The following is a 12,180-nucleotide window of genomic DNA, read 5'->3' on the forward strand; positions in this document are numbered from 1 at the left end:
GTTATTAAGAAATAATAATTACTTTGCCTATAATCATAAATATTGTTTTTCATGAATATAGTAAGATAAAAAAAAGTTTCATAGATGTCCCTATTACTATTAATATAGCAACCCACTGTGTTTACCATATCAATTGCCACTAATCCAATTTATTTTTAGAATTTCAATACATTTCAATAAGGAAAATTGATTTGGCATACGAGTAATTTTAGTTACGAGTTCCGTCAATGCACCATTTTTTGAAGTGGTCGACGGACAATCTTTTTACAATATTTTTACTTGCGTGTATATGTGTGAATAAGTTATATAAAAATAAATAAAAGCGAACCTATAGTTATCATTAGCATAGCGTTCGATATTACCCCGTTGCATTTGTTCGTGAGGGTAATATTGAACAGAGTATTTTTGTCTATTTTAGAAATAGACGCAATTTAAAGTATCGCGCAAAAAATAAAGTAAAATAAAAAATTAGAACGCTAAGCTCCGAATCGCAGGGATCGAATAGGGATCGACGCGAAGACGGCGGTGAGTCGTTTGCGCTAGGCAGGTGCGCATGCAGGCGGTGCGCGGCGGCGGGCGGCGCGACGCGGGGGGTTTTGTTCTCTGGCAAGAAATGTCATATTTTTAGATTAGAAATTAGATGTCATTCGGCGTGCGCGAATAAGGCTCGCCAATAGGGCGCGCGAGCGAAGCGAAGGGCGAAGGGCGGAGGCGCGGAGGGGATGCAAGCGCACGAACTGTCATGGCAGGCCATCCAGGCTATCGTGGGCGTGCAGCTGTCGGTGGACCTGCTACGCTTCGACGACATGGGATGGCACTTGAGCGCGGCGCCGGCCGACCGCCACCGCAAGTCCGACTCCGACGTCGAGATCATCGAGGACGACAGCGACGGAGACCACCCGCCCGACCCTCTCCCCCCTCTCCCTCCCCCGTCTCTCTCCCCTCAGTCCGACGCCCCCTCGTCCAAGGATGAGCCGCCGAGGCTCGACGACGACAACGACAACGACAACCTGTCTATAGAAAATGAAAACGACAACGGCCTGTCCATAGACGACTACTTGGAAGTCACGCTGTCCACCGACTCGGAGAATAGCCACACTTGCCCCAAGTGCGACCGAATCTTCCCTGCGGAGGCCGAGCTGACCGCGCACGAGTGCCTCCCCCCGCGCCCCCGAAAGCCGGACGAGGACAAGAAACACGGGTGCCACGTCTGCGTCGAGAAGTTCACCAATTACTGGGAGCTCCGCAAGCACATTAACACGCACTTTCCCGGCATGCTCGACTCCAAGTCCAGCTTTTGCCACCTCTGCCAGAAAGACTACACCAAAACGGGCTTCATGAACCACTTGCGCAAGCACACGGGAGAGCGCCCCTTCGTCTGCGAGCTCTGCCACAAAGCCTTCTCCCAGTCGAGCAGCCTTTCCATCCACATGAAGTTCCACCTGAACGTGAGGAAGCACGCGTGCACCGTGTGCGAGAAGAAGTTCGTCACCAAGAGCGAACTGTCTCGTCACATGACCGTGCACACCAAACAAAAGTCCTACTACTGCGGCGTCTGCGACAAGGCGTTCACGCGCTCCGACAACATGAAGAAACACGAAAAGACGCACGGTTGATTCATACATGATTCGTATATATATATATATCATACATATAACTCAATTGCGTGCCTTAATATTTTTATCTATTTATATTATGTAAGGGCGGTGCTCGTGTAGCGTTTAAATTTCAGTCAATTCTAATGATTATTAACTATTTTCGTGACCTTGGCTACCTATTTATATATATGTAATCCTCTAAGATTGTCTCATTGGAATGTTTGGTAAAACAGGCTATGGAGGAATCTGGCTTCGAGGGAAATAGGGAAGAGCAATAAGAACAATAAGAAGATTAAATAATGTTTGCATCTAATGTCTACTTGATCGTACTGACATCATCACTAGGATTATACATTGTAAAATATATTTTTTATTGCCTACCGTAAAAAAAAAAATTCATATGGAGATTATTCTTATAGCTCCTGATTACCTTATATCTGCTTATAAAATGTGATATATACATATATATTTTTTAAATTAGTGTTTTTATATTTTTTCAAATTTTTAACATATTTATTCAACACGTTACATAGCTTTTTGAGATGCAAGGGCCTGTGTATCGCGCCTTTTCTTACTCGATTCTCGTTTGCTGCCGTTTTGGTCAACAATGTTGGGGTCCTAATCTTAGGGCGTAATCTTGATCTTGTGTTTTTTGATATCTTTTCGTTAATTTGTTACTAAGGGAACAACTTGTTCCCTTAACAAAAGCGTTAGATATTTAAACAATATAAAAACGTATTAATTTAAAAATAATCTATGTATGTGTTATGTGGTTCTTTTGTTTGATGCGCCGAAGCATCTAAACATCAATTTTTCAACACCGATTCCCTTCACATTGTAATTTTATTTATACAGTAAACAAAACAGTGGATAGAACGAATCTTTAACTCGCTCCTTTCTTTCTGAATCCTAAAGGTAATATTATAGGATAAAAAGAATACTCGCCAACAATGGTTAATCCGATATATCATACGCACAATAAAACTACTTGATGATTATTCTGAACTATTTTATCTCCAGTTACTATTCAACAAAATTCTGTATTTTGATCAAGGATTTGCTTCTATTGACCCTTTCATTTATAGTCTGACTAATATGTTCTTCATCTGAAATTTTGTGAATTATCTTTGCCATTCTCTTGTATTTACTACGATATCGTTATATTTCCTTCATAATTTGTCAAAATGGAAGTACAGACACTGAAATCTGAACTAAACATGTTGAGATAATCATACCAAAAGCATTAATCAAATAGTTAACATTAAAGGTATCGTAACCAAAACAATGATTTTGCGACTCAAATTTTGAAATTGCTCCGTAAATCTAAAGGAGTGATATCTGGTGAATAGCAAAGATGCGGTGTAATGTCTTTCATTTTTGAGAATAATACTCTGGAGTAATCGTTTCACATTGTTTTATCAAACAGATGCACAAAATAATCTTAGAAAATAACCATTGTTATTATCCACTTAAAGAAACGCTTTTGTAAATATACTCTGCTTTATTACGTTCGGTGTCTAAATACCCATTCTATAAATTTTAAATGCTTCCGCATTATGAACCATGGAGATTTGTAGATCTACCTACGTTTCTAAACAAATATCAAATTTTCCTTCCACTTGCAACTGAAAGATCCTATATTTGGATCTTGAATAAATTCTTAGTTTACATCAACTCGATCGTTTTTAAACGTTGACCAATTAAATCCTCATGTACTCGTCGTGTGATATTATAACATTTTAAAGGTATCGAAAATGTTTACGCTTGCAATAAGTACAATCCAATTCACCTTTATATTATCGGCAATTGTAATTATGAATTTTTACTAATTTTCTTTTTAAAAGCTGTACCTGCAATCGATGCTCATATCCAAAATATCTATTAGACAAATAAGCATCGTCACATTTCGTAACGTACAAGTCAGAAATGTATTTTTTTGGCACTAGTATATGAATTATAAATAGTCATTGCCAAAACTCCGTCGCTTATTACTAAAATTGTAATGTAACAAAGGAAGGTGAATCCGAACGCGAAGGCAGTTTATTTATTTAGGTTGTGTGTTTTCTTATATAGCGGGTAGTCAAGGTACCGATTGAAACATTATTTTCTAAAATATGTTATAACAGTGATTACTATTAGATTGTAAGTATTCTCCCAAATCATGCCAAAAATGTATTAAATTATTTTAGTTTCACTTTTTGCGTGTGTTATGTAATTTTTTTAACTTAAGATGACATAATTTCACACATTTGAACCAAAGGAGCTTATGCTATTACCAACTTGTGTTTCCGCACAGTCCATAGATGTATCCCGAAACCTTCTTGTGAGATAAGATTATACCACAACCGTATTATGTATTTAATGGTTATACGTTGTGAGATATTGTCTTATAAGAAGGTATGCATACCCAAATCATTTTTATAAGATGCTTTAATAAAATCTTAACCAAGATTCAAAACTTAAAAAATTACCATAATTATCGGTCAGTTAGTTCAATTATAGATTGCTTGTTTAGAACGGTTAAAGTGCAAGCGGTAAGAAGCTTATATTTTATTATTTATTTTACGTATAACTAGTCTAAAGTTAATACATTTTTTAATTTTACTTATATTTATTATGTTTTATATAATATAGTCAAAATGTATTTTTAATAATATATTACCAAAGCTGCGATTTGTCATTTTTGTAAAAATATATACATAAATAATGTGGGCCTTGCAGAATCCGAATGCTTGATTCGTTTAAATTTCTATTTATGAAAAATGTTATATTCTCGAGCAATATTTTTAGATCTCTAAAAACAGATTAACAATTGTAACTATTTTTAAACAATATTTATTAATATATACAACCAAAAATGTTTTTTATATATATATTATTCTTATATTACCATGCCTTAGCGTACCTAGGTTGTGTGGTATGTTATAGTCTAATAAGGTTTTACTATGTTTAAGTAATGATAAAATTTACCAGCGTGTGTTGTAGTAATTTCGTAATAAAACATAATATATTTTTTATATAAAAAATGTTTATATAAAATAACATTGATTGTAAATATTTTAACACTTTTCTATTAATATTTATTTATGTATACGGAGCAAAAGCGGCCTTCGCGACAATCGTATTTTTATATACACAACCAAAAATTTATGAATATTTTTAGATATTGCTGTTTGTTAAAATTATATTATGCTAATGATGATAATGATATTTTTGTCCAAAAAGTGCCAATTTTTGTACAAATACTTGGTAAATATTTATTTAGTTATTAATCCGTCGGCGACGGGTTTGGTTATCTTTAAGATTATACAAAAGTTGATCCAAAGTTGCCTTCTGTAGCTTTATTCGACAGCAATAAATTGAGCTCTTTTCAAGGTGTATAAAATTGTCTCATTTTTATAATTAACGAACGTGACGATTCCGAGAATCGTCCCTTACGATAGTAGCTTGTTAATCTTCTGTTGTAGCGATGCGAAGGCAAAGTCGTCTGTGAGTTATCAATACCTAAGATTTATTAATTCTAGTTCTTTTTTTTTGTGTATTAGTTTAGCGTTATTTTAAACAATATTTATTTTGTATGTAAAAAAATTTACAAATTGCATGCATGACTCGTTTTTTTATAGTTTAATTTAAAGAGTTTCTAGATATTTAGAGATGTCTACCAACACAAAAAAAAAATACAAGACTGACAGATGTGAAAAGTTTTAAAGCAAACATTCAATTAGATGAGCACAAATTGAGTGTTTAGGAAACATTTTGGGGATGTCTATATCTATATATTGTATTCAAAGTATATATTTACATATAAAGAATATTTTATATCAGTGTTTCACACAATAACCGTTGGTTAATTAGACCTAATTGGTTTTAAACCTACGTGCCTTGCGATAGTTACAGTCAGGTTATTGTGATCGACATTGTTGTATATGTATTTTACTGCACCTTGTTACAAATTCATGACAATTAGACAATAAGGAAGGTACGAAACCAAAACTTTCAAAGCACATTAACACGAGTGTGTGTATATATTTATACGTATATTTATATATATATCAGCTTATACGTATATTTGTGTGCATATGCCAAGTGGATAAAACACATGTAATTTATTTTCTGATATTAAAAAATTGTTTGTTGAACTTGTTGTTTTATTTTGTTTTTAACATTTATCCCAGACAACTCATTACAATCTATAATATATATATATATATATATAATTTTTATTTACAAGACATAATCGTGTACCCTCAAAAGGCAAGATTTTAATCTAGTTATTATATTACTTATTAATCAAAATTAATTTTTATTTTATTTCAGATTACGATCCGACTGGGAAATCATGTCCTTCCTGAAAAATCTGAACGCGTACGAGCTTCATAAACATTTGATCAACGAATACGTTCTCACGAGTAAAGATGCGTTGAAAACACTTTCAAGAGATGCGTCCAGAGATAAAACAGACGCGGACGTCATAAGGGAGAATCATCGATTTTTATGGGACGATGTACCCGCGGACTCCTGGGAGAAGCAACTATCAAAAAAATACTATGATAAACTTTTCAAAGAATACTGCATTTGCGATTTGAGTTTATATAAAGAAAACAAGGTTGCGTTGAGATGGCGAACGGAAAAAGAGGTTATCGGCGGAAAAGGTCAGTTTGAATGCGGAAATAAGAAGTGCACGGAAAAAGAAGAATTGAAGTCTTGGGAAGTAAACTTCGCATATGTTGAAGAGGGCGAGAAGAAGAATGCGCTCGTTAAAATAAGTACGAAAATTTTTTAAATTTATTTATATATCTAGCACAGGGCTCGGCAACCTATGACCCGCGGGTTACCAAGCGATCCGGATTTTAAGTGACCCATTCGAGTTCTGCAAATAGCATTTTTTTTTTTTTATATTGTTTTCGACCATCGTGGCGCATTGGGGTAACCTGTTAGACCACGATGGTCTTAATTTAATCTAAAAAAAATATGTACATGTGCCGGATTACGTGTTACGATGTTACGACCAGACCACATTTATGGTTGTTAGGACCGAAAATATTCACTGCCCCAAATTGTGTTTTTAATGGTCACATTTTAATTATTTTGGCCCGCAGTCAAAAAAGGTTGCCAAGGCCTGATCTAGTGTCTCCTACTTTAGGAAACAGTAATTACAATAATAGCAGCAATTCCTTTGATCCTCGGCTTCAGTAAAATTCTTCCCTTTATCACTCGTTACAGACATAAATTGTAATAAAAGAATAAAACTGAGGTGGGGTAGTTTTACAAACTTGCAAAAACTATGTATTTTTATATTGCATTGCGTGATCATTGTTTACGTCTTCTTGGGTGTTTTAATATGAGTATTTCACTCGAGGGTTTGTCCTGGTTTGATGCTTTCTTATGAGGAAGAATGTAAGATCCTCTACAGTAGATAAGAAATCAATTTAAACTAAGGAGAAAAAAATCTGCCATTGTCTCCATTATTTTTTTCAATAGTAATTTTTTCTGAAAACTAAAATCTTCTCTATTAATTTTAAATAGTGCAAGTTGCTTCCCTGCATGAAAAGATTCATCGCATTTCATTTTACAAACACATCATGCAATTAGCATAGTAGAACCAAAAAATCTGCTTCCGCAAAGTTTTTAGCATGCATTTGCTATTTTTTTACCACAATTCAAGTGATATGCCTGCACTTCACTCTCTGGAAGTTGTCCTAGCGGAAGTTCGACCGAAGTCGCTCAAGGTTGCCGACTTCCGAATAGCGTCCACACAGCCGGGAATTTCGAAGTTCGACTGAAGTCGGTCAAGGTTGCCGTCTTCCGAATAGCGTCCGCACAGCCGGGAATTTCATACGCGTGCGCGCTTCCCGACACGGATGACGTACAGGCCGCAGCTGTCACCGCTCTATGTGCTCTCGCGAATTATAACTATGTGCGTGTTTTAAACACAAAAAAAATTAAAACCAAATGGAGAAAAAGGAGATGGTGGATGATTGCAATGCACCGGAATAGATCAATGTTAGTAAATAAGACATTTTATGTTGAATCAAGGCTTCACTGTCACTAATAAATAATAAACAGGAAACGTTCAAGTGTGCAACTAATGAATAATTTCTATTATTTTTTAAGGAAAAGTATGGAAAATCAATTTGCTGAATTGACAATTTTCTGAATTGAGATTTTAAATACAATATATAGCTTAGGTCTTTCTCTTTATGATACATGTAAAATTGACTGCGGATTTTTGCGGTTTTTAACACATTGCATACCCTAAAAATGCATTATTCTTAAAAATGGGACGGAGCTTAGTCGCGAAAGTTAGGACCTAAACCTTTTAAACCATTATAACTTTTTAAATAGGTAACGTGTTAACGTCAAATTAAAAATACAGTTTTGTAATGATTGCAATTTTTTAATAATATGGTTACCGTGGTAAAATCAGTAAACGTCAAATTGTGGATCGCGTACTAATAAAATAAAATAAAAATTTGTTTAGAATCACCAAATATACACATATTTAAAAAAAAAACGATACCGAGTATGATAAAATGCTAGTCAAATACTTTTTCTTAATAAAAAACAGCAAATTTGTGACATACAATTTTTTTTTTACGCTACGCGGCGAAATTTTTTTTTACGCTACGCACGACCGTTCAACACGGAATTCCTTACAATTAAAGAAATACTTTAAATACTTTTTAAAATAAAATTGCATGAATTATTTCATGAAAAATAAAAAAAAAAAGTTAATTTTTTTAGTTTTTTTTTAAAAAAAAGTTTTTTTTCTATAATGTATTTTTTAATATTTATAAAATCATTATTTGACTAAGAGCACTTACGGAATCAACTAAAGTGGAGAAATAATTTTGGCCGTCCAGATCGGGCAAATACCACACAGTGCAGCGATCGTGAAGAACGCCTACGCCCATATTGAAATTGAACCGAGATACTCGTTCTATCTCAGTTTGCGAAAAACCATATCATTATCTCTCTCACTCTCGTCACTTAACACGCGAGAGAGTGAAAGGGGAAGTATCTCACCGCTCGCGCTCGAAAATCAGCTCCGCCTTCAATTTCTTGATTTCGATCCGTTCGTCGAAAATTTCCGGAGGCGCTCGAAGCTGGCCACGTCGACCTAAATTACCCCCACTTTACGCGGTATCCTCGGAGAACTTCCGAGAGATTTTAGAGCGGGGAGAACCGAGCTCGACCAAAGTAACCCCGAATTTTCACATTAATTGTCAACTTCTGCTGATATCAAAGATAGTCAAAGTCCAAATACAAACTCTTATCTAAACTATACATGCGCGAAGTTTGCAGTTTTCTCGGTTTTCGATTAGTCATCTTGGTTGATATTTGGGTAAGCCCAAGTTTTTTGGACCCAATGGGGTCCAGGTCAAAAAAACATAGACCCATTGGTTCTGGGTCCAATTCCATTCATATGTATATTTTCCTATAATATCTCATTTGCATATTCAGTAAATAATTTATTTTTATACATAGATACATATATGTACATACATATCAGTGGCGGGCGGTGAGATAATTTCGCTCTCGATCGCTCGCGTGTTAAGTGACGAGAGTGAGCGAGAGATCAGAGCATGCAGTCCGCATGCCCAATATTTCTCACTCAAAAGCTAGCCACACACGGGCGGATCTGCCCGCCGGATTTGTCCGAAATGGATGTCCGATGGACAAATCCGCCAGTGTGTGGGGTTAAAACTCGGACAGATCCGTCTGTTGTCTGTCCGTTGTCCGTGCTCAAAACGAACGGATCGGACACGGACAAGCAGAGATTGCGCTTGCGTAAACGACCGTTTACAGTGTTTCTTGTTAAAATTTGTCCCTTAAATAATTTTATGAACCAGGCCTTTATTAATTTGCGCCAAAGTTGCCGCTAACGTCTAAATGTTTTCAAAGTTTTATTACTTTATTATCCATTTCTATTACATAGCTATTCAAAAGTATATAAATTTAAGATGCACTTAGACTCTGGATACGTAAATATTACATATATTAACACTTTCGTGGCCGGTGATGCATTTGTGGCATCATCATGGGTTGGACCATTGGCGGCCGCATGATGCGAATATGCATCATGTTTGCGCCGACCGTTCTTGGCCGGGGATCAGCATATACATAATGTTTTCGTTAAGTTAATGAATTAAGTGCCACAAAAAAATTAAATATAAAAGTTTTTTGTTAAATGTTGCAAAATCTTGGATTTGCAGTGAATATCAAGCGTCTCAAATTCCCCAACTGGACCTTCTCGCACTACAACCGGATGCACTCCATAAATCTCAAAATTTATTTTTAAAAAAATATTTTTCATAAAAAAAATTCCTGAACATTCAAGGTTGAAAACATCTGTTCAATATATAATTCATGTTTATTGGTTCATTTTACGCACAATGTAAAAAAATCTTTATTATAGAACGATTACTTAAAAAGTTATAGCGATTTTTCAAAAAAATAAAATAAATACGATATTGTAAAAATCGCCGGCAATTAGCGTAAGCTTGTAGCAATTTTATCCGGCCTGCATAGTGTTAATACATAATAAAAATATAATTTTAATTATATTAAAATTAAAGTTATTATCATTATTGAAAATGTATGAAGAGATCAAGATATATACATATATGTATGTATGTATACATTATTATTATTAATAAATGTCATTTAAATTTAGAATTTACTTTAAACACTATATAAATTTAACTTTTCTTCTACAATACTCCAAGTAGAGCTCATATGCCATCTCAGCTTCAATAAAATTGAAAGCCAATCAGATAAAATTGTTTTTTTTTCTAACATTCTTCGATAGAGAGTTAAATATGGCTAACAGTATCGATGTGAAATATGGTTATAATATCGATGGAAATATGCATGTTTTTTAGGCAGCCCTCGACTCAGCCAAGATTTATCATTTCTACATTGATATTTAAATATTTTTGCATTTTCATACTGGTATAACTTATCATTTCAGTCTTTTTTGCCCCAAAAAAATTATGAATTAAATTCATAATATTTCTTTCACATTAGGCAGTTTATATCCTGAGTTTGTGAAACTTTCTCGAATGAAGCTAGATTTTGTAATTGCTCTAATAAATATATTATCAAACGCGGCCATTTCGGAAACAATTTCTTCCAAAGATTCTTTTACAATGAAAACATTAAATTTAGCTTTAGTATTATTAAAGATTTGATTTAATCAACCTGGCAAAATAAAACCAATGAAACAAGCTTTTTCCCTTGCGAGTATAATTATTAAATTTGTTATTTTTATTTATTTTAATGTATCGTTTAATTTCATATAAATATTTTATTTTACTTAACATATATTATGTATATTTTCTTATAAATTTTTTTTTTGTACAAATTACATATATCATTATAAGTCAAATGTGAATTAGATAGACGTGGCCTTTTTTGCTTAATGATTTTTTTAAATCTTTTTATTTTTTTATAATTTGAAAATTGTTGATTTTATTTTTATTGCTATCAATTATATGCTGGCAAAAAATAATCATATTAAAATTGGAGTATACGTTCAAGTTGGAGCTGGAGTCAATAAAATGTTGATAAAAAAAACAGCCCTGGCTATTAAACATAAAATCATACATAAGTTTTTTATGTAATAAAATAATCATTGTTACAGGATTGTGCGTCAATTGCTCTGTAAAATTGAATTACCGAACTAAAAAAAGAGAAGTTAAAAGATTAAAGAAAGGCGATAAAAGCAAACGTAAAAGTAAAGATCCCGAAGAGTCGACTTCTACCATTGCAGAAGAACCAAAGAAAACCTCAGATGCAGCTCCGATTTTGGAAGTTCCAGTTGAAGCTGACTTGTGGAAGAAAGGTATAGATTCTCTTTATATGTTTAATAATAATGTATTACATCTGATGCTGAATGTTATACATACGCATTATTTTATAGGTCATGAGCCAGAAGAGAAGTCGAGGGAAGAAGAATTCGAAAATTATCTTGAAGAGTTGCTACTTTAATGTATTCACGGATAAAATAAAATATGGAAAATAATAACAAAAATATTTTTATTTGATACTTTATTAAATCACACTAACACACAATGACTTATCAGACTTATATATAGATACAACATAATGAAGGAACAACAGATTAAATTCAATATTTAACAAATTTTCAGTCACAATATTATTTTCCTGAACAGATACATTGAATATTTATAATGGGATTGTTCTACTGATAATATTATAAGCATGCATTAAATTTATTTAAGTATTGTTATTGGGTACATATTCATTATATCATTCAATTTATTTACTCTTATTTAAAACATACAGAGCAATATATTTACCCTTAAAATATAAGGTTGTTGCAAATTATTTATACACAATATAAATGATACAAATTAATTAATATTATAATAATTGTATTTTATTAGGAACAAAAACAATATATTTGTATTTCTTAAAAAAAATACCTCCCTAATATAACCCGAATAAGACATTTTGGGATGTAAATATTTAAATTTGTCTTGCTAATAAAATAAAACACGACTAGAAATATTAAAGCATAATAATTCTAATTTAATTTTTATGTACAAATGGACTG

The 12,180-nt window shown here is 33.4% G+C and overlaps 2 protein-coding genes across 4 annotated transcripts; both read left to right on the plus strand.

The window, feature by feature from the left end:
• Positions 1-396: 396 nt before the first annotated feature.
• Positions 397-11,634, plus strand: LOC148228108 (protein FRA10AC1 homolog). Of its 3 annotated transcripts, none has more exons than XM_088199579.1 (4): positions 397-606; positions 5,916-6,364; positions 11,245-11,445; positions 11,524-11,634. In XM_088199579.1, the coding sequence occupies exons 2-4, from the start codon at positions 5,938-5,940 to the stop codon at positions 11,589-11,591; spliced, it is 696 nt and encodes a 231-aa protein (XP_088055705.1). In that variant the 5' UTR covers positions 397-606; positions 5,916-5,937; the 3' UTR covers positions 11,592-11,634. The 3 variants fall into 3 exon arrangements, with proteins under 3 accessions (XP_088055705.1, XP_088055707.1, XP_088055706.1); XM_088199581.1 differs by having other exon boundaries at positions 397-547; XM_088199580.1 differs by having other exon boundaries at positions 397-525.
• LOC148228109 (uncharacterized) lies at positions 600-1,750 on the plus strand. The gene has a single exon (XM_088199578.1). It carries the CDS (start codon positions 723-725, stop codon positions 1,614-1,616), a length of 894 nt encoding a protein of 297 aa, XP_088055704.1. The 5' UTR covers positions 600-722; the 3' UTR covers positions 1,617-1,750.
• Positions 11,635-12,180: the final 546 nt, after the last annotated feature.

Source organism: Plectrocnemia conspersa, unplaced genomic scaffold, assembly GCF_051122295.1.
Source record: "Plectrocnemia conspersa isolate PC_06_02 unplaced genomic scaffold, ASM5112229v1 ptg000012l, whole genome shotgun sequence".
Taxonomy (NCBI): Eukaryota; Metazoa; Arthropoda; class Insecta; order Trichoptera; family Polycentropodidae; genus Plectrocnemia; species Plectrocnemia conspersa.